Source organism: Corvus moneduloides, chromosome 9, assembly GCF_009650955.1.
Source record: "Corvus moneduloides isolate bCorMon1 chromosome 9, bCorMon1.pri, whole genome shotgun sequence".
NCBI classification, from domain to species: domain Eukaryota; kingdom Metazoa; phylum Chordata; class Aves; order Passeriformes; family Corvidae; genus Corvus; species Corvus moneduloides.
The window spans coordinates 14,194,344-14,218,530 of record NC_045484.1 but is presented as its reverse complement, the minus strand read 5'-3'; the positions used below and the strand labels follow the sequence as shown (position 1 = coordinate 14,218,530).

General features: G+C 38.1%; 1 protein-coding gene across 7 annotated transcripts in view; it reads right to left on the bottom strand.

Moving 5' to 3' along the window:
- Positions 1–24,187, bottom strand: part of DPYD (dihydropyrimidine dehydrogenase) — a 353,872-nt gene that overhangs the window by 238,204 nt on the left and 91,481 nt on the right. For 5 of the 7 annotated variants that reach the window (XM_032117755.1, XM_032117757.1, XM_032117758.1 and 2 more), the window contains 2 exons: positions 18,783–18,870; positions 6,945–7,106 (listed from right to left, as the gene is read on the bottom strand). In XM_032117755.1, coding sequence (XP_031973646.1) covers positions 6,945–7,106; positions 18,783–18,870 — 250 coding nt within the window. The other 2 variants (XM_032117760.1, XM_032117761.1) reach the window with 2 other exon arrangements.

Genomic DNA, 24,187 nt, shown 5'->3' with positions numbered 1-24,187 from the left:
CAGGGTGAAACTGTCTTTATGCAGCACAGCCAGCTTGTGTGGCAGTATCTTGCCATCTGGAATTCAGTGGCAGTTTTGCATATTAAGGCTGGCAGGGTAACTGTGTGAAAATAGCAAACTGCTTTAATGCATTTCAAAGGATTTTTACTCACCTAATGGTGAAGTTTCCCTCTATTGTAATTCATTTAATTAAATATCACTGAATTCCTCTGTATAAATCCTTTGGTGGCCAGAGATGAGTAACTGGCAAGCGTTCAGTGGCACATTACATGCAACTGTCCTTTCTGCTTCTAATCTCTTCAGACTGTGTTCAGGACGAAGGTAAAATTTAATACTATTACCCTTCTTTTCACTTTTCCTTCAACAATATGATTTCTTTTTTGTTTGGATGGAGTTTTTCCTTTGTTTTAGAGGGCTTTTTAACCAAGACCCATTCAGGAAAATGAGACCAAATGATGAATTTTAAAGCAGACTCTCAGTGAAAAGACTCAATCATCATCCTCATGTCTGCCTTTCCTTCTGGCTCTTTCTCATACACAGTCGAAAGAGATTAGATAGATTAATAATAGACATTAATAACATTAGGCATTTATTCTTCAACTTTTTATCAAATATGACGTAATTATCATTACTTCACTGTCTAGGGCCTATTCAAATTAAACCCACATTGATTCTGTCCACTTCTTATGCCTCATGTCCATTAGGGTCCTCCAACAGGATATCTCAGCTTATAAAACTTGGTACCCAAGTGAGATCCAATTCAACCAAACCAAAACAGCCAATCAATTCTGCTAAGTTCCAACAACTGAAAAAAAATATCTCTTGATTCACACATCTATAATATATTACCGTTTTCCTATTTGCATCACTTCAATGTGTAAAGGTGTGAGAGCACTTGCTCAATGCTCTCTACAGCATGATTCTCTATAGTAAGAAATCTAAGAGTTTGCTGTAGTCTCTGATGTAAATAAAGCATCCTTTCACTGCAAAGGGGTTGGTTCATATTCCAAAACATTCACCAAAGAGCATAATCCAAAATATATAAAAATAACTCATAACACAAGTTTGTATCCAGGTTCCACAAGATGTTCCACTTAAGCAAACTACAGTGGTTTCAACAACTGATTCCAGTTTTAGTTTCCTGGAAAGTTTTAGCCAACTCATTTTAGCTGCTTTTCAGAATGCAGATAGGGAAAAGCTTATTGTTACCCTCATGTAATAAAATCCTGGTTCTTTTCTTCACTACACCACTCTTGTATTAGCATGTTTTGATGAAAAGTGGTGACATTTGGCAAAGAGTAGCAGGTGACTCAGAGAAATGTATTTTGCTAATCAGATGAAAATAATTTTATGGCATAGTAAGAATGAATTAAATGAGTCTAAAACATTTAAAACAGGTTATAAATTATATTTAGGATTTTTACCTCAAATTTCATGTAATTTAAATAAAGTAACCAATTTCAGTCAAAAGTGGCACAATGCTATGGTTTAGTTGACAAGGTGGTCTTCAGTCAAAGGTTGGACTTGATGATCTTGGAGATCTTTTCCGACATTTATGATTCTGTGATCCCTGGCAGTGTTCGAGGCCAGGCTGGATGGGTCTTTGAGCAACCTGGTCTAGTGGAAGGTGTCCTTGCCCCTAGCAGGGTAGATGGAACTGGATGATCTTTAAGCTCCCTTCCAATACAAGCCATTCTACTCTTCTATGATTGCTTAAAATTATTTTTGGACTATGACAAAAAAATTTATTAAACAAAACAGTAAATAGATTGAAAGCTTAATCTCAGTGTTAAAATGTAAAAAACCCTTTGTCTGATCCTACAAAACCAGACTATCAAAACATACTTACTTTGTATACCCAAGATATACACAGAAGGACATATTTCAGAAGGACAAACAGAAGGACAATTTAAGCTTTTAATAAAACAAATCATAACTAAATCCTTTATATTCTTCAGGCATAATGCTTGGTCCCATGCTTAAAAAGCTCTAGAAATAAGTTTATCAGCCAGGTTTACAGTTAAATATCCTTCACTAAGGCGGTGCAATACCAAATGGCTACTGACATAGACATTAGGATCTTGCTGGGATTTATTTTAGTGTGTAACATATCAGTGTACACTGAATTGTTATCAGATTTTACTAGTGCACAGACAGTAAAATACAGGCAATGAAATCAGGAACATTTAGGAACTGGTTTTATTAGTTTCACACTTTCCCACTGGTTTCCATGGATATTTATCTGTAGGCTGGTTTATATCAATATGGGGCAGTTGAATATTTAAAGAAGAAAATCATATTCTGCACACATTTTAATACAAAATGAAGCAAATTGCATGCACAGTAATCTTGTTGAAGTTGTCAAATTACATGATCACCCAATTAATTCCATTTAATTGCATATGATGTTACAAGAAGTGTTTTTTCCACAGACATGTGCTAGTTACAAAACCTTGATTTTCCCTCCACAATTTAAGAGCTAAAGTTGCAATACTTCAAGTTTTTATGGAAGTGAGTGCTTACAAAACTAGGGCCTAAAACATCTTATTAAATACTTCAAATCTCCATTATTATAGTTCAAAGATATCCCGCGGATCTAGGACATTGCAGAGTCCAAATCTCAACGTTTCATGAATCCCACCACTAAACAGACATAGCAACATTCATGCAAATGACTTAAAAATTCAAAACTTATTTAATATCTGTAAAACATGCTGTAGAGAAGTTTATCTAACTTACCCAAATATCAGCAATCTTTCAGCATTGGACTGAGAAATTATAAGTCCCCAGATTCATCCCCTGAACTATTGTCTGAAGGGGGTGGTGTAGCTTTCTACAAACCTCAAATTTTATTTATTTTTATCATGGATTTCAACATGATTTAAAAGATAAAATTACCTAAAGATGTATTAAAATTAATACTGATAAATAAAGGGCTTTTTCTACTTGTCCTGCTGCCTCAGCTCCCCAGAACAATCCTCCTCTGCTGCTGCAGTACATGTATCCATGGCGGTGATTATGCCCAGGCTGGTATCTCAAGGCCATCCACTGCAGGAGTGGCAGCCCCATGAGAACCACCTTCTCCTCACCTACACTACAGACTGGTCAGAGCTGTCAATAAACAACTCAAAGAGGGACCCTAAGCCCAAGGGCACAGTGCACCACTCCATGGCAATCCCTCAGGGAAGACATTTCTTCCTTGACTGTGGTGGGCTGGGGGAGAAGGGAGGTTCAGCACTCAGGTTCCTAAGCAGAATGCTCCTTCCAGCACAGGTACTCTGCTGAGATGTCCCCAGGTGAGCAGCAGGTAAGCCCATACAATGCCTTTTTTAGGAAAAACACATATCAAATCTCCTTTTCCGATTTCTTTCTGCTGCAGCAGTAGTCAGAATGTATCTGCAAAGAGGAACAAATCACCAGAACTGTAGCTGGCACAAGAGCCCCAGTACTAAATGATCTAGTATTTATATCTAGTATGCTGAGATTAAAATAATACATTTTCTATTTAGCTTATGTTGCACCATTCAGAATGATTAAATAGAAACGAAGAGAACCTTTAGATTCAATAAAGTCTATCCAAAAATGTAGTAATTTGAGAGTTTCCTACTAATACTACAGCAGATAATGTAACAGATCTTGCTTCCTTTTTACTACAAGCTTGCAGACTTGTACTTGAATAACCAGTGATTTTAGTTCATTTTGGGACTGGCAGCCATATACCTCAAGCTTGTGTGTATTGTCACTGCAATCTCAGTATATTTTCACTGAACTTGTGTTCAAAAAATGGATGTTTCCTGCTTCTGAAGAATTTGGGCAAAGGAGACAGATAAAGACATTAATATGATTTTGACCTGTGCAGTAGCAGGTGTAACCTGAGCTTGACACTCGTCATTTATAATAGTGAGCTTTTACTCCATGTTATTCTCTAGATGCAACAGTTACCATGGTAACTGCATCCCAGTATACACATTCTACATCACAAATACAAACGGACATTTCCTTTTTTCCACTTAAACATTTAATTGTCAAAATTCACATTTTTCCAGGCTGGATTACAATTCACTTTGAGAACGAGCCAAACATAGTTACAAAACTATATGAAAGGGCAGAAGGAAAATGCAGGTGGCATAAGGTGCCATTTTTTTTTTTTTATTGTTCTACCGTATGCAAGACAAATATTTTACAATTAGGGAGCTTTATCTGCAGTAGGAACAGATGATCAGTCATTGTTCAGAAGCACAAACAGGCACACGTCATACCCATATATTTTCCATTTTAAATCCACATTCCTGCTTTACTGCAATTTTATCTATTATCTCAGCTAGCAGTTGTGTCCTTTTATTATTGCTCGCTCTCGTAATGCATCAAGTGTATGATCCTCAGACTAATTCCGAGGAAAAAAAAGCCTAAAACTGGCTTCATGCACAATGGAGTTTTCAGTAAATAAGCCCCTGTGGGACAAATATTACACCATGCATGAGAATCACCATGCAGCTCTCATTAAGACTAACACATGTTGCATGCCTAAATTACACAATTTGCTAAGTTACTTGTATAGGTAGAGCTGTGAACACACTTCGTTTGCAGTATCTGGGCCAATTCTTGTATGAACAGTAGTACCTTACAATTTTCTTCAATATTATAATCTATATTTTTATAATGATTGTTACTTGGAAGCACTATTATATTTTTGCAACTACACCACTTTCACCGTAAAATTTAACTGAAAAGTAAAAGAGTACTAATTGCAAAAGTTACTGCCTATTACTACTAATTAGGAGTGCTGCAACAATACAAATTCTATGTTAAACAGCAGTAAACCTGAAGGTTATTAACAACGAATTTTTTTACCTTCTTTTACATTTTTATATGCTAGATGTATAGAAATAGAGCTACTATGAAAAGATGAAGGATAATAAAATATATTGAAATGTTCTTTTTGTTGGGAGTGTCATATAGAACTACATAACAATTTTATTTTGCTAGAACTCTTGAAACTAATATAATTTTAAACAAACTTGAAACATTAGGAGCAAAGCCATTCAAAACTATTAATCCTCTGCAGTTTTCATATCAATCATTATGCTAGCACTGAGCTTTTTGAATAGATTTCTAAAGATTTTTTGAAGAAAAATGGCAGATATTTAGCATTATCTATCAAGCCATAATTCCTCTCTATTAATCATAGCATATGGCTAAAAGAAGATACAAATCAAATTATAACAGATATTACTTGCATTTGGTTCCTAAACAGTAATATTTCACCATTGTATTTATGATCTACTTGACAACTGCTTAATCTTTTTTGTTTGGTCGGTTGGTTTGGGGGTTTTATCTTTGGTTTTGTGGGGGTTTAAGGAAAAAAAGAAGTCTGCTGTGCAACAGATACTAGCTTTTCACAATATGGAATAAAGGCCATGAGAAGAAAAGCTAAGAAAAGTGCCTTTTGACTGATAAAACCCAACTATTGAACATACACATAAAGCTAACACAGTCCAGTGTCTCTAGTCTCACCCTGTAAATGAGAACTTTGGTCTAAGCTGCACTGATTCTTATACTTGTGCATTCAAATCTCAAGAAAAATGAAGTGGTTAGCTACTTAAATGACAGAGAGGATAGAAGATTCAGCAACAGCTAGCAGAAGAGTTTATCAGGTGCTCCAGAAGATTTACAAGTCTCCTGGAGAGACAAAAAGAAAAACAGATAAAAGGAGAGCAGCAGCAGCAGGTAGCAGTATTTGCTCATCAAATCATGACCTACAGCCATAGAGAAGGGAGTGTGAAGTCTGTGCATGACACCAGAGGAAAATACTGGTCTTATAGATATCATCTGTTACTTCCAACTTAATTTGCATTTCTATTTTGGTCTGTCCTACAAAGTTGTTTTTTTTATTTTCCCAGGCTTTGCAAGGTTGACTGGAACTTCATTGTATGTTTGTAAATAAGATCAGCCAAATGGCTCATGATACAAAATAGGGGCATACATATTAGTTAAGGACTGTATAGAAATGTGCAATCTTACCACAAGCATATGCTGTTTTTAATATAGCCACAACTCCCTCACTTTCACAGAGGCCAAAATCACAATTTTTAGCCAATGATATTTCAGCTAGATCAGATGAGTTACCATCTGAGACCTTGAGTTAGGTAAAAATTCTCCATGCCCTCAAAAGAAGTTAAGAAATGAGCAGTTGCCTCTTTTTTCAGATGGAAATTGGAGCATTGAAACTACATAATCAAAAGCAATGCACAAGAACCTCAACAAAAACCCATGAGAAGAATTCCTAACATGAAGCAGCAAGTAACAACGTCTGCTTCAGTAGCCAAATCATTCACCTACCCTTATGAACTAATAAATTTACACATACACATGTGTGAATCTGTATCTATATAAGTAGATGCACACGGACATATGTTTTAGGTCAACCTCAAACTACGTATTTACTTAGGTTTGGCAAAATAGGACAATAAAAAGAAAAAATCATCTGAAGCTTATCTTTGTCTCAAAGCCAGTATAAACACACATGAATTCTGCTATAGAATCTACCCTATGCCCGGAACAGTTCTACATCTCCTTAATATGCGCTTACAGATAGAGGTGCACTTGATCTTTTCCCCTATGTAGCCTACTCGAGTAACATCCACAATTTCACCTGACTGAGATAAATCTTTCATTATAAAAGAAATTGTCTCAACTACTAGTATGTCTAAAGAATCATCGTGTCCACAGATAATGTTCTTTATGTTCCTATAATGTACTGCATTACAAAAGCATTCCTAAGCTTTTGAGTGTGCTGTAAGAAAAAGGATAATTATTCTAGCTTTCTATGCCTTTATTTTATTAGAATCAACCATTTTTTTGAAAAAATACATTAACAAAGGCAACCACTGGCAGTACTCAATAGTACATACAAAGAATTTAAGACATTTGCAAGTCCTACCTACCTCAGTAGCAAACTGCTGCAATCCACCGATATTAATTGGTCCTTCCTCAGTGGCATACAAATTGCAGCCACCAACACAGAGATCTGATGTTGGACACACCATTCCGCATGTCAGGCCAAGTGGATTGTCAGAAAGAATCATTTTGGCAGCTCCATAATAGTTCTGAAGGAAAAAGAGAAAGGAAGAAGAAATAAAAAAGACAGTTGTGTACCAATGAAGCAAAAGTTAAAACCTTCAAGAGATAATAACTTTGTAGTAGAATAATACATAAATAAATATGTTAAATAACACTAATATTACTTAAATGTACTAACATGTTATGCAAAATTCCATCAAAGACACTGAGAATAAAGTCAGCAAAAACTGTGGCTTGTGCAAAGATAAACTTTAGCTTTTTAGCTTGCAAAATAGTTAAAAGCGTCTTCAGTCTGAAGCGATTGTAGGATTTTTAGTAGCTTCACAAATCTTCCTTCAAAAACTACAACTGCTGCATTATGTACTTGAAAATATTTTCTCCATTTCTAAGTCAATTGGACAGTAGCTGAGTTGCAACCCTTGGAGGTCTGACCAGAAAGTGCCAGTTACATTATCAGCTCTTTATGACACAGGAATGAAAGGCTTATTTTACACATCTGTGCAGACCATCTCTATGGATATTCCTGTCCTTCACACCAGAGCAGTAGCGCCAACTTTCCCAGACACATGATGAGAAGACTTTCCACATAGCCACCTGCAGATATTGCATTACTGAATTCTTTTTTGAACTCTTTTTTCCTCAGCACACACTGATCAGGGCAAACACTTATTCTCCAGTTTCTTTAAATAGCAAATCAGGGAACTGATTAAAGATGTTACGTACCGTTCACAACTTCAAAGATTCTCGATATTCAGTGGACTTCTTCAGAAAAGGAATAGCCACCTGATATAAAAGGACTAGCAAGATTTCTTTCCATAATAAAACTCTAAGGAATGCCATTAGCAAGTTCCAAGTGTCTGACGCCGTGAGAAAACAACCCCTCATGTTTTTTTCAGCTGGATAATTGTCTTAAGAGGGAGCATCAGAGGAAATTCCAGGAGAGACCTGAAGTGTCATTTAAAGGGAGGGAACTACTGATGTCAGCTCTGCACCTATGTTAATGAAATCATGGTGAAATTAAAGCAAACCTTTTACATACTGTATTTTCTTGCGTATAGTCAATATAGAAGTGTAGTTAATAGTACGGTGTAGTTCTTCCTTCATTTTACCACGTTTCCCAACCCCTCCAGAAGTCCCACCAAGGGAAGTCCATGAAGATGGTTAAATCTAGAGTTACCTTTTAAGACCAGAAGACAATATAGTACCCCTTAGAACCAGCACATGGCTGAGGTTCCACAAAGTTTCCTCAGTGAGAAATTAATGCTGGGATGTCATTCCAGCTTTCTCCACACTAGAAGCAACTGAGAGGCTGAAAACCAGTATGTCTCCTTCCTCTTCCACCACCTATTCCATATTCCAATCTTCAGCAACCATCACCAGCAAGAAACCATTTTCTAGAACAAGTACCTTCACCTGTCCTGTCCTGTCCCAGGACAGCTGACCCAGAACAGAGAGAAGATGTAGTGGTCAAGCACTGCAAAGTACTTGGTCGTAGCAGACCCTGTGCAATGCCTGGGACTTTCTGTCAAGTAGGTTAATGCACACAGAAGTGTTTATTCAAAGCAAGTGCTTTGCCACACAGAGTAAGAACTCACCAAGGAATAAGAACAGTGTCAAGATCTGACAATGTAACCAACAATGGGTAACAAGAATTTGATTTGGGTGGTTCAAATTCACTACAGGCAGATTATAAAACTGAGCATACAATTCTCTAAAGTTAAACCAGATGATACAGACACATACAGAGATTACCAAGAAAATGCCGACATTCAATAAATGTATTTCCAAACGTAACTGGACTTCTTGCTTACAGTTACTGGTCTACTGGACACCATGAGCCTCTGTCCATCACCTGGAAACACAAACCAACTGCCTAGGAGTACTTTCATGGGATTTCCTTAGACACTATTAAACCCCACTGAAATTCTAATCCTGGCTGAACAGGCAATCCCTTTATACAACTATTCGGAGAGAATCTTCAACCATTTCCCCTGCGGTGACTAGCGAAACACTTTATTATCTGCAATTCTCATTTATTCCAATGTAAAGGAGTATTAGTTACACTGAAATTGTATGTATTAGAAAATATTTTTGCTCTTCCAGATGAATTACACTGTTTTGATATAGAGATTATTAGGGATGCTAAAAAAAACCTGTAAAGACACTGCAAGCTCAATTTGGCAGCAAAATACACAAGTCCAGTTATATTGGAGATGTCACTGACACATAAATTTGCAGACAGCAGAAGTGACAGTCAGTGCAGGAGACCCACATCTTTCTGAAGCAGCACTGGGAGAGCAGCCCAGATACCCTGCAGCATCTTAAGTGGCTCTAAATGCCTGTTCCTCTGGCAATTACATCCTGACATTCCTTTTTTCCACTCTAAAGGAATAATTACAAACTAGTACTGGTGATTTTTCTAACTAACTCAAAGACAAAATGTTTTTCAACGAACTTTTGTTCTCTTTTATGTTTCACACATATTAGACTTATAGTGTTCCTTCCTGTGTCATCCAGGATTATTATGTTTATTATCTTCAGCTCTGGTTCAATGGAAAAAAAGTGCATTTGCATTTAAGCAACTTCATTAGGGATTTTCTAAATTTTTTAGCTTTGTAATTAAAATCAATATACAGACCTAGTTATGCCTAGAAAGAAAAGCTGTTAAATATTGCCTTTTTAAAATTAATTTTCTTACATATATAAAGTATATTCTCACACTTGAGCTGTGCCAATACAAGCAACGTCAACACAGTTGGCACATCTTACTTCTTTTGCAAGCTCAAACCAAACTTTCAGCACAGCTATGCTACGGAAAGACAGGGTATGTTGAAGTACAAGTGACTTCAGAGAGACAGGCCCAGAATCACTATGGGTATAGGATCAAGATCACAGTTTGTTAAGGGGATATCTAAGGAAATCTGTCTCAGAACACCATACCACAGATTGGTAAGGAGGAGGCTGGAACTGAAGACCCAGTGGGGGAAAGGCCAAGTGCTTTACTCTTAATTTGAGGGAAATGTGATGGAGTATATAAAGGTAGAGACCTGATTTGGGAAGCTTTGAGATATTGCTGTCATGATCATGAGTTCCTGCAGTGCCACTAGCAGCGGTGGCACCTGAGAAAAAAGGAATTACATCCTCTTCAAATAAGAGTATCAAAAAGTATATAGTACACATTAGCATACTAAATATTAAGACCTTAACTGAACTGTATCAAACAGTATATATCTTCTAATCTTAGCAACTAAAATATTTTTAACTATAAATTAAAAGACAGTCACATTTGAGAAAAGCAGGGCAAGGCTTCCCTAGTGTGTTCCAGCTGCACTAACACAGACACCTCCAGAGACGAAAGGGAAGCACAGGTTCAGAGTGGACTTGGTTTCCTGGTCTGCCAAAAAATAGTTACTCTGTGTTAATTTTACCATAGGTAAACTTAGAACATTCTCTCAGAAGAGCTGCAGTTCCCTTATTCTCCTCTTCTACCTTCCTGAAGACCAGTGTAACCACTGTTCCCATTGCAACTGTTCCTGCTCACTACCAATGAAAGGATATCGCCACTGTGGAGTGGCTCAAGAGCAAGTCCATCTGCAAACCTCCTGCCTGCCAGGGCAAAGTGCAGTGTGGAGGACAGGCGCTGGGCAGGACTCCACATGCCCAGCTCTGAGTTGCTTCCTCTATTTATCCTTCTATTCTATTTAATCATTTATCCTGTCTTTACTGTGTAATTATATAACATATCAAACAATTAGAAAAATGTTTTACAGTACTTGACAAAAACTGGCAGATACAGTAAGTCTAGTAAGTTACACAGAGTGGTGTTATACAAGCTGCGTTACTACAGTAATAAATGAGTTTATAGTACGTGTACAGTGTCTTAAATGTTTAGTTACACACACATTGTGCTTATGCAGCTTTATCCTTTTTAAGCCGAAAACATGTATTAATGATCATTACATTTATCAGTGACATTAAAAGTAGAATAGAATATTCACATTTTTTAAAAAAATATTGATCACTTCACAAAATTAGTGTGTAGTAGGCTGCATGTAAAACAGACATGCCAAGATGCAGACCCGGCAGGCTGGTAACTGCGCACATGTTGTACATGAGAAAGGATCACAACTAAAGGGAGGCTGGCTTCATTAAAATGACACAGTTACTTCAGTTCATGGAATAATTCAATCTACCTTAACAGTTTGGAGTAATTTCTGTAGATGTTTAAATAATAAGATGACTCAGCTGGCCAGTTACTTAGAGACGTCACAGAGGAAGCCAGTCTAAAACTAGAATGTTTCTGAATTTTTTGATGAGATAAATGTCTGCTCCTGCCTTTGTTCATAGAATCTTTTTTCCTGTGCACTTCCATAGAAATAAAATTAATCTAACTGAGTAAGATGTTTTATGGTTTCCTACATCAAAATGTCAATAAATACTACATTGCTAACACAGGGAACAAAAACAAGCCTTAAACAGATATCAATAATCAGAGGAAAACAGGCAGAGGAGGATCTCCACATGTATCATTTGGAAGCATTATATAATTTGCATGCAAATTAGACTGGTTTTTACTTGAAAAAAACCTATTAAAACACATAGGATCAATACTGAGAGACCAGAAGAAATTGCATTTACTATCAGGAAATGCTTATAGCATCCTTTCTTTCAATTCAATTCAGGAGCTTTTTAAATAAATTCATTATGCATCAGGGTGTTTTGATATTGCAGTTTTCTCAAAAACAATGAAGAATATGCATTATTATGCTTTCTGTAATAAAAATGAATACACTGACTTTATCAGAATTTGGAGACAGTGTGAATACTTTAAAAAGAAAAAAGAAAGAAGTCATAATTTCTTTTTCATCTGGATTTAAGTTTAAAAAAGGGAGACATAGCAAAATACATGGAAAAATATCACCACCTCCTATTCTAGTTCATGTTCCGCAATGGCTTTAAAATTTACTCAAGATGTATTGGATTAAAATATTTCCACAGACCGAAGAGTCCCTATTTAAAGTATGTTGTTATATAAGGAGCATTTTTCACACTGACACACACCAGTTCAGATATAACAAGAAACGCCCTCAGTCTGTCAGCCCCCCCAAATATCTTCCAAAGAAGAATGAACAAAACATAACAGCAACTTACCAAATCATACATATTCTATATTATAATGCTGATGATTTTTAATCAATCCAGAAATCTTTCACATCATTTGACTTGTGCCATCATAACAGGACTGTAATTTCACACAGTGTCACTATCTTTTTATGAAAAAGAATGGAAGAAATATCTTGTACTGTCATTTTGTCCTTTGTAGTCTAGAATGTGAGAGATTCCTTAATTGACATAGTGTCATCGCAGAAGTCTATTCTACATAATTACACTACGGCAACTGAAACCAGCTGTCAGCCATTCCATTACACTAAGTACAAACAGACATCTCAAGAAAAGTCACTGCTTCATGTGCATCAATTTAACATCATTCCTACTTTTCCTTTTAATTTTTTTTTTCTTTTCTTACTATTTTATTTAGTGACCTGAAATACACTAAGATTAACAGAGAAAGATGAATAAAACAGCACTTTCAAAAAACCTGGGGCCTCAAAGTAGTACTTAAAGATTAATTGTGATGCATATCTGTATATAATTATTACCAGTCACCTAGCAGCTTTCTGACTTTCACAATCTTTCATTGTATTAACCGTATCCCACCTACAGTATTTTACATAAGAACAGTGACTCGTCGTTTTCTACAGTCTTTGCAATGGCATGTGGATGTCTTTTGTTAATTTAATCAGAGGTCCTTTGGCCCAGAAAAAACCCATCATTCTGTTTCTCTCACCTGTCATAATCCTATGTCTCTCAACACCCTCTGTGGCAATCTTCTCTTCATTTATTTTCTCTTAGCAATTCCACAACTTTTTGTATCTTGTTTTCCTCTGTCTACGCACTTTTCATTTTTGTTATTTCTAATGTATTACCACAAACACATTTTCCTTTACTCCCTCTATCTCCCAAACTTCAGATTCACCCTTATCCCTTGGTATCCATCTCTATCATCCAGTTTGTTCCCTCCATGATTTCTCCTTTAAAAAAGCAGAATTTACTCTTGAAAATCCCACACGAATTTCCTTTGGTTTCATTTAAACCTAAGGATTCCTCTGAAATTCTAAAGCTTACCCTCATGTTCCACAAGTTTCTCTCTACTGTTCCTGACGTTCATTTCTCCCTCCTCCATTTCCCTTGCCAGTGTTCTGCACAGCCCAGGGACAACCTTTCACCGTTTATCCAGAGGGCAGCACGGCTTCGCTGATTTTGGGGGTTGGGCTGCTTCTCGAGTTTGTTTTTCAATATGGAGTTTTTATTTGGTTTGGGGATTTTTTGAGGGGCACTGGGTTCTTTTTTCTTGCTGTTGCTCTTTTTTTAATGCTAGCCTCCATACAGTCCGTTAAAAAGAGTTGACGTGTCAGTGCAAACGAGCTGATTTTTATTACTAAGGGATATGGGAGAAGATGGTCTTTCTGAACACAGAAGTAACTGTTGAATCAATGTCAGGAATCACTGTAATAATGCATAGCTTGAAATGAAAATATAAGCACTAGTAACAGAGGGCTACAGCGACAAAGTGAGTTCTACGAGTACAGATAACACAAAAGATACTCCTGTACCCCCAGTTCTTCATTACAGACTGAGACTATAAAGGCTGAGTCACTCACTCCTTATGCCTGTGCTGTGTAAAAAAAGTTAATATTCCCATGTGCATTAACAGTTGTTTTTCCATCTACTACTCAACCATAAAGGTGTCTGATAACAAAAAGCTCCAAGACACTCTCACTGAGCAGTTCAAAGGCAGAGCATGTGAGGAGCTGTTGCTTTCTAAAGGTCCACTTCTCTGGCACAGTTTTGCTGAACAGGAGAAAAGATGGAACCCTACAAGTGTTCAGGCTAAGAGATGCTTCTGGGAAATAGTAGGAATTTCTGCTGCTGTAAAACATTTGCTTGTGCCAGTCCTAAAGGATGACAAGCGTTAAAGCTCCATTTTACAAATTCCTTCTTGCTTTGACATATCAACATAGGGAAAGGAGGGCATAAAATCCTAAAATCATTCCTGGTAGTCCTTCAGGGCTAGGGGACAAAGCTTCTCCTGCACCAGCTGAACATGTTTGGATTCTTTTAGTGTATTTTTTTTCTTTTTAAAGAAATAAACAACTAAGACAGTACTAGTTCATTATAAAACAAGGAATATACATTTTGCAGTGTGCTGGTATTTAAAGAGGACAGCTGGAAGTCAGAACACTTGTTTGTCATCTTTTGATGTTAAGAAATAAATATAGTAATGCATGCCTGGTGAATTTGAAGTCTGGTCTGAGAGACACAATCGCAAGCGGTCTTTGTGAACTGAGAAAAACGAACTGGGAAGACACAATAGAATAGACTGTACCTTTATAAAGTGGAGTTGTAATCCAGTTTGTATGGAAAAAGAGAGTGGAAGTTGTGGCCTAAACTCTACTGAGTCACAGCAGCTAACACAATACAGCGTAAGTGACATCCTTTCTCTCAAAGAGGCTCAAGGCTCATTGAGTCTGGCAACTCAATTACCCTCTCAACCCAGGAACAACCCTCCTCCCCTGTCCCTCTTCTACTCCAGAGCTCAGGTCTAATGGCAGAACAGCCAGAACAGCTACATTGTAGATGGCCTGTAAACATCCAAAAAGCCTCAGGCTTAAGAGAACAAGAATCGCTGACCCTTTATGATTGCTATTGCCATTTCCCAACAAAACAAACTGCATACAATACAGAGGTTTTAAATACCTGACAAAGTAATTTGTTTTCAGCATACTACTGTCTAAATAGTTTAAATATATTAATATATAACATTAAATATATTAAAATGAATCATGTTTAAATAAATACCTGCATGCAATACTGCTTACACAAGGATAAGGACAGGGAATTTATTGAACACAATTTTCTCTAAACAAGTAGAAGAGTAACCAGCTGAAGTGAGTTACTCAAGTGGGTGATGAGATTCAGAAGCAGGACATGGACTGCAGTAAGTCTAGAAAAATGTACCTCAATTCCCAGAATTTATTGACCTCAAACTCCTGAACATTCTACGTTTCACCTATTTATTTTTTGCTAGAAGCTACCATACATATTTACAAGCTTTTAGATTAAAAATGGAAGTTTATTTATATGATGAAAACAGCAAAAACAAATTTATCATACTGAAAACGATCTTCGGTGACATGCAAAATATCCTTGATCATCTTAAGCAATAAGCAAGAACTTCAGTGACAATAATGCAAAAAATTTCATCAGGCTGAATATTCAGACTGCTGAATGATAATATCTAACTTGTTATTTCAATAGAAGTTTAGCAAAATGCATAACAAAGTGAAACCATTTTCATATAATTACTTACCAGTTCCATTAAAGACTTTCAAAATTATAAATGATACATTTTAGTGTTCAAAAGCACACCATTCTTGTCTCCTATCTGCTCTAAAAGTCTGTAGAGCAGGTACTACCACAGCAGCAGAATGAAAGATGGCAGAGGACACCACAGGAGCAGCTCTTGTAGTGGGCTCTCACACAGATTCTGCCAGGTCATGACTTCAGGTGAATAATTTCAACTTTTGGTACCCAGCTCTCAACTTCTACCTTGTACCTATTGCTTGCTTGACAGAAAGCAAGGAGTTTCAAAGTGCAGTACTGTAAAAACAGCAATACATAGCTACGACTATAAAACAATTCCACTAATAAAGTAAATTGTTAAAACAGAAGAATTTCCTGTTATTTTCTGAAAAACAGAATTTTTTATAAGAGAGATTTTCTAGCAAAGGCATCAGAAACTAATACATTAAAAGGAAAATTCAGCCCAGCATATTGCAGCCATCAAGTCAAGGCTGGGTTCCCTCTATGCAGTCATCCTTAAGTTGTTTGGGACACAAATTACAGGAGGCATAGCCACTGACATGGAGGCTACAAATATAAAAACACAGGAAGGTTTGGGTTGGAAGTGGACCTTGAAGATCATCTAGTTCCAAACCCCCTGCCATGGGCATGCAGGACTCTCTAGCCTTGCTCCTCAGCCCATGAAATCAGCTACTTGCTAAGCGTATCCCACTGGGGGTTTTACTCACTTCTAATTTTGGGGGTTTGTTCTTTTGGTTTTGTTTTCTGGATTTTAGTTTTAAAGTCAGCATCAGAGCTGTTGCAGAGAAATGCTTCCACAAGCATGCTATGTAAGATTTCTTCTGATATGGTAAGGAGAGAAACAAGAGCGTAAGACCATATGTAAACTCACACTTGAAACTTGACTTAACAGAAGCAGTGCTGATTTAGGCATGCAATTTTCCATCCTAACATCTTTAACAGCAAAAACCAAATATCTGACTTTTCAAAACTTCCTGTATGTGAATGCTTCCTGCTGCCTAGACAACAACCAGACATCAACATGAGGTAAAAGCGGTTACCCAAGCTGTGGTATACCTTTTATAAAAGGTTTCAGAGGGGATACAGAGGATATCGATAGGTAGGGATAGTGCCAAAAAAGACATGCTATGATTACATTTCAGTAATTTAAGATACTTTGGGTTCTCCACAAAAAAAAAAAAAAACCAACCCCAACGTTATATCTCCTCAGAGAATAGTAATAAGCTGCAATTCTTTTCTACAGCAGGATTTTCTGATAAAACACCAAGTGATCAGGTCATCCTGCAAAAACAGTGTCTTACCAAGCATCTGCAGCTTCCAAGAGGATTCAAAAGCCATCATCAAACAACCCAAATTCCATAGGGTTGATCCACCTCCCTGACCATCTGACAGGTTAAATCTGGCCCTATTAGAATCACTAAGAGTGTACCCATTGGCTTCAGCAAGGCAAAGACTTTACTTCAAACCTTCAAAGCAGTTTACTATTATTCCAGTATAGCCAAAACACAACTCTACAGTCACCCCACCTTTATTGTCTCTACTTTGTAACAGAAGCACAGAATTCAAAATGAATCAGCCATTAAAATGACTTACCCTTTTTGTCAAGTTACAAAGGGGCATCATATTTTGGAGGCTGTCAGAGTCTAAGAGACCCACCAAATTTATTGTACTAGGATGCTGCTAGTGTTAGTTCTTTTCCTGACATCTTCTGTTGTAGTCTTCAATCCATCTTCCCTGGTTGCTTATTCCAAGCTTTATGTTTTGATAACTAGGCCCCTTTTCTTTTCTCAACAACATATCACCCTATCCTACCCAAAGCAGTAGCATAATGAATCCTCCATAAAAAAAGACCATCCTGGTAAAATACTTCCATAAAATTTGCTTTAGGTTTTCTAAACAAATACAGCACAATGATGAGACAGAGAGTAGCAGTTTCATTCTCATACCTTCCCTGCTCAGTTTGCCTGCTTCACGATGCCTGAAGAGGTAATAAGCAACAATATGCCACAAACTATACTGTGGTTGCAAACAGATGCCTACATTCATGAAAATAAATGCAGCAGTGACAGCATACAGATTATATAAGAAAACAGTCTATATGCATATACTGGGCATAATGCCAATTACTGCAAACCACATCAACACGTAGTTACATGATAATTGATACACACATTTTAATATCGCCTCCTATCCTAATGTTTCTTGTTAAGGTGCAGAATTTACTGGTGTCTTCTCCGTACCACACACAGTTTAGTGAAAGCCATGTGGCTCTTCACTTGCACATGGAAGTGCTGCTGTTCTCCACACACTTCACTCAGTGTTACCTGTGCTGGCTCTTTCAACTGCATGTAACAGTGAGAAATGTTAGAGCACAAAAAGCAGACAGATAATCTTTATAGCACCCTCAGTAGATTATGAGTCTAGTTGGGCTCATGCAGACATAACTCCCATGGCAGCTAATGATTCCATCAGATGGGAAATAAGCTTTAAAAGGTACGGGGCAACCAATATCCAGTCATCTCTAGGCTATCCCTGATAGCATAATTAATCTTGTCACATCAACTATGCAGTAACCTTTATTTATTTCTATTTATGACCATTAAAAGTCTTTGTAAATCACAATTCAGAATAATGTTTTTAAGATTTCATTATGATCATCGTATAGTAGCCTATTAAGAAAAGGTACAGTACCTCCAAAGACGGGGGCCCATTTATTCCTGTAGTATGTTATTAACAGTCCTAATGAGTGACTACACTTGCATTAAACAGAACCTCTTACTATAAAGGACAAGGTAATATTCCTTGAGATTATTATCTTTATACCAAATTTCTGCCCATAGGAAATTTAAACTATAATCACTTAAAAAAAAAAAAAATAGAAAACCACCAACCCTCCCCACCCCCCCACCTTTAATGAAAGGAGAGGCTTGTAACTGTAATACCTCAGGTAACAAAAAGGTTAAATAATGACATAATGCTCAGGTTTTTGAATAGCATTGTATTTGAAAACCATTAATACCAAAAACTTTATAGAAAAAGTGACATGAAGAAATAGATCTGCACTATACACTATCTGTACAGGCACAGAACAGAAGTAAAAATAATCAAAAATTAGCTAACTCAAACTTAAAAATGTCTGTTCTAAACACTTTATTTTGAAGACTTTACAAAGATAAGCCTTGAAATGCAATCTCACTCACAAACTGCAAGTAACTGCTGTTTTCTCCTGCCACGTACAACTGCAAGCCCGACTTTACCTTGTTTGCAATGCTTGTGATGAACGACTTGATGTCCAGATTAGTTGGGCAACTCTTCTGACAGGGGGCATCTGCACACTTTAAGCATCTACAGGAATAAAAGAAAATGTGTCAAGGAGACATAGAATACAAGTGCTGCCACTAGCGTAAGGTTTTCGAGTTAGCATGCTAAAAGATAAGTCACAAGTAAGAATGCATAACGCTTTCATAGAATTTCTATTTAAAACCTCAAAGCACTAAATTATCATTACTGACTGTTATCAAAACACAGATTAGTTATGTTTTGTTGACTGCACTTTACATAGGAAGGCAGAGGGTACCATTTACAAATACACAGACTCCACCTGTCAAAGTATTAGGAAACTGTCAAATTACATAGAGGTGATTTTTTTCCCTGGAATCCATGATTGTTAAACTTCTGACCAGTTCATTTTTCTATTGGAAAAAAAATCTGTGCTGTGACTCTAAATTTATTAATTAAGTTCTGGAAGTCTCACTATGGATTAAATTCTGAATGTTGGACACTCAGACATACAAAAGCAACAGTATTTCCACAGAGGACGGAATTACTTTTTACTGTATGTCCAAAGAATAAGAATAGCTGATAAATTTTCAAGTCACTTTTCTATGAATTTTCTGTCATAAGTCTGTGACTTCTGAAAACAATTCAGTAGTCTTATGCCTACTCCCAACCAAAATCCCTAAGACCTTCTTCCTGTCATTTCTAATGACAAAACCTAACTGTATATTAAAACATCTTAAGTAATAAAGATTGATTTTCTATTTCTGCATAGTCATACATGAGGATGTAATGATCTGGTTGCCTGCACAAGTCCCATCTAAGGATTAAGTCCTCAAGACAGTCTACACAATGTGCATTAAGCAAACCTAACAAAAAAAAAAAAAATACATGTCAGCTGAAAAAGTAAAATGGATCTCTATTAAGCATAAATGTATTAGCACACAGCCTTGGTTTTATAGATTAATGATTATCATAGGTCAAATGCCTCACTACTTATCTCAGAATTCGTTGGGTTATTCCAGATGCTCTTTTGATACTGCTTTAGTAACATACAGAATTAACGTAAATTGTGGGTTTAACAATCCATGGAAGATGAAATAAAATTTGATTTTTACATATTATTTGAGCCTAGATACTTACATAAGTTCCACAAGTCTACCTTAATTATTGTTATTCAGTGCTAGGTTGTTACAGTGGGGATTCTGTAACACGATGTATCAAACAAGGAGTCCCGTGGAAAAGAAATATATATGGACCGATTCTTGGTAGATGTTTCAGAGAGATGTTTATTTCTCCAGCCGCATGGCCGGGGCTCTGCCCAGGAACTGAGGCAATCACGGCACCCGAGGGTCCCTGCCCGCACAGGGAACACAAAACAACCAATGGGGAACGAGGCTGAGCAGGGGCAGGGAAATCCCGTGCCTCCCCTCAGGGCCCCTCTCCCAGGGCTACATGGCAGGGAGGGGGAGACCCCAACATTTCACCCGTTTATTTTTAACAAAAGAGATTTAAAACTTAACACCGAAAACAACTGGATAAACATAACAAGAACAGTTTCAAAGTAAAACAAGCCACCCTCCTGAGTCTTTAAATGTCCAAACAGATTCTCTGGAGCATCTTAAGGCTGACAGAAGGGAGACAGGACTCTCCGAGCATGCTTTGTGGGGAAACTGAGGCAGGAGAGGGTTTCTTCCATTTGTACCTGTTGGAACTCTAAACAACAATAGTTAATTTCTTCCTTCCCCCTCTTCATCCCCCACTCAGCATTGGAGAGGGATTTTTGGGGAAACAATTGGCAAAGGCATGGTTTTGTGAGGGAAACCATGGGTGAAAAAACAGAGTGGGAATACACTGGGGGTAATAGGATATAGGGTAAAGGTGGGATTAGGAAAGGGAGACTGTAGGGGGGGCCTACAATGGAGATATTGTCTAACATGACTACGATTTTTAGCATATATACTGCCTTTTACAGAAACACCGTCAGGCCCAGTGACCTCTGCTGCTTGTAACCCTCTTCTACCTTGCACAATTTTGAATTCCACCACCTCTCCATCTCCCAAGCTTGGGATGTATTTTTCAGGGTTATTCTTTTTAATAGCAGTTGTATGAACAAATATGTCTTGCTGGTTGTCACATCTTGTTATAAAACCATAACTTTGTTCAACATTATACCATTTTACTATTCCTAAAACCTTAGCTATGGTGATCTTTTCCTTTTTCCGAGTGGCTGCTGTTTTCTGTCTCACTGTGTTTTTGCTTTCTCTTTCACTTTTGCTCACTCCCATGTTGGAATTGTCAGGGCTGCTCGTGTCCGCGCGCTCTTCCCGGGGTCGCATTTGGGGCTGCGCGGGCCGGGCCGGGCCGCTCAGCTCTCCGTGTGTCGCCGCTTCTGCTCTCAGCTGCGCTGCCGCTGCCTGGGGCCGCACTCATGTCTTGGCTGGGTCCCCGAGCGGCGGTCCCCCCCCGCCCTGCTCCAGCGCGCGTTTCAGCTGGGCGCGGCTCCACTCCGCCGCCAGCCACCGCCCATGCACTGCCCCTCTCGGTCGGGCGTTCACAGGGCTCGCTCCACCACGCGCTGCGCGCGGCCGGACGGGCACCGCCGGGTCCCGCCGCTCCCCGCCGCCGACACTGCGGCTCGCGTGGCTCCGGCCGCGCGCGGGAACTGCCTCGCTGCTGCTCACAGAGCGCTCGGTCCACGTGGCCTGGGTCTCACGGTCACTGAGCCAGGCTTCCCTTTGCAAGGACACAGCTGACATTGCTCAACAGTCTCGGTAATTAAATAATATTCACAAAAATATTCTTCCATCGGCATATATTTTGACTCAAAAATTAACTGTGTCCAAACGGTCTTCCAAAAGTCTTTGTTAAGAATCACATCCCAAGAAACATAGAAAAAGTTCTTAAAAACCATGCCAAGAAGTGTTTCAGTTCTTTTTGAGCTTGAATTAAGCTAAAATTTACAAAGAATCTTTTCAAGTTTTAAGATAAATGTCCATATGTGGCTCTGAGAGCCAAGAGTCTTTATATAGTTCCTCCATAGTTTAGATGTGGAATAGCAAAACAAAAACAAGAAGAGGAATCCAAAGTTTCTTTACTCACACATCAGTCGCTTAGGGATCGGGGATCGTTCTGCTTGCAATTCTCCACCATTTTTTACAGTGGGGATTCTGTAACACAATGTATCAAACAAGGAGTCCCAGGGAGAAGAAATACATATGGACCGATTCTTAATAGATGTTTCAGAGATGTTTATTTCCCCAGCCGCATGGCCGGGGCTCTGCCCAGGAACTGAGGCAATCACGGCACCCGAGGGTCCCTGCCCGCACAGGGGAACACAAAACAACCAATGGGGAACGAGGCTGACCAGGGGCAGGGAAACGCCGTGTCTCCCCTCAGGGCCCCTCTCCCAGGACCACATGGCAGGGGGAAGGGACACCGACACTAGGTAAGAACATTGTGGAACTGCCTGGGACAGAGTCTTTTAAAACACAGAAAAGCTGCAAAAGTCCAGTGGACTATATACAAAGACATGAAGAGCACATTAAATGGAAGGAAATTACTGGAATACCTGCAGCAAAACACTGGTCTGACTTTGTCAATCACACACATCAGGGCTTTTTTGTTGTTGTTTTTTCAGTTAAGGGTGGAATACGAGAGAAGGGAAAGCTAGTTAAGTAAAAGATTAATTAGCCTTTCATCCTATTATTCATTATCCTCTAGCTGGGTATTGCAGACAATATGGCACCGGCAAAATTTGAAGGCACATGTGGTAGTGGCTGTTTGGATTTTCTCATAAGACTAGTCATGGACAAAAGGCTCCTGAGGATATACTTAATGTAAACAGGGCTCACAGGCTGCAAAAGATGGGAAACCTGCAAAAGCCAAATCCGGGTTCAACATCACAGTGGGTTACTAATTCACCAAACTGGGATGTCAGAAAAGCATTGGCAGGTTTTGCTGTGGCAGGTGAACATAACACTGCTCAGCACTACCTGTGACAGGTATGTGTTAGAAGGGGCTTAACAAGCAAAGGTGGGACTGGGGGACCTCAAAAGGCTGTGACCAGAACACTGAGTCAAGTGGATGCTTTTAGCATTCTAAGCAGACAAGAATTTCTCTTCTTTGAAAGAAAGCAAAGTTCTAGTACTAGAAGCCAGCAAAAAGGAGATGCACTAGACAAAATAAAAGCACAATAAGGGCTCAGATGAGCAATTTGCCTGTGTAGACAGTAAGGAAATAACAGAACTCAAAAATCACACAATTAAAAAAGACATCAATTCCATTACGACTTTTTACTCTTCACTTTCCTCAGTGTGGTTTTCTTTAAAATACAACAGTCCTGTATTCAAAATCAAAGGAACCACACTGAACATAAAATACATTCTGTGGACCATATACAGAACAATCTCATGTCAAAACTGACTAGAATGGCACCTGGCAGGATAAATTGTGTACAGATTACTCATTGAGACTAGAAAGCATCTTTACCAAATTATTTCTCTTTTGATTTTTGAGCTGCTTCACAAATAACAGCTGTTGAAAATGTCAGCTACTGGGAGGGGCAGATAATGCAAACTTGAATGTGAGCTTTGGGGAGGAGGGGAGGGTGCCATGAATATGCCAGTCCAGACTTTCTCTTATAATAATACCATCTTCCAGGCACTCTGCAGACTAAAGTGCACCAGGCTGCCATTAATCCCACTTATCACCATGACAGCTCAGTAATTACACTCCTGCTATAGCTAGGTACTGTAAGGTACAGTAGTCCTAATAAAACATCAAGCACTGTGCTGAATGCACGCTGGTGAGGTGTTTTATTAAACCTGGGGGGTTGATCATCAAGTGACATAAGTGTTGACCTATTTTTCTATATGACAATAAATTATCCTTTGACCATACCATAATAGATATTACAGAGTGCATTTACTGTACAAAGGAGCAAAGGTATTGCATTCTGGTGAACCAGGCAGAAAGCATAAATAAAGTAGTTGAGTCACACACCAGAAAGTTATTACATAAATTGCTGTAAGTGATTGATCCTTTCAAAAATCACAGGCAAAATACCGTGCTTAAGGGAATACACCAACAATTACCATGAGCTTCAGTTCCACATGCATATACTGCAATGGAGAAACATTAAGTATTATACTTCCTTCCTTTTTCTTCAGCTGTCCTCCCACCCTGTGAAATCCCACCTTTCATTTTACAAGGTTATTTTATTATTATGATTTTGGTTCAAAATATTGTAAATAACAAATTAGAAATTGAGATTAAATGTTTCTAATTCACCTGTTAACTCCTAGCAAATTAAATGAAGAGGTGCATGGTCACTACTAAAAAAAACCCGAACAGCATTCTGGACTACATATGGACCTGTGCTAAT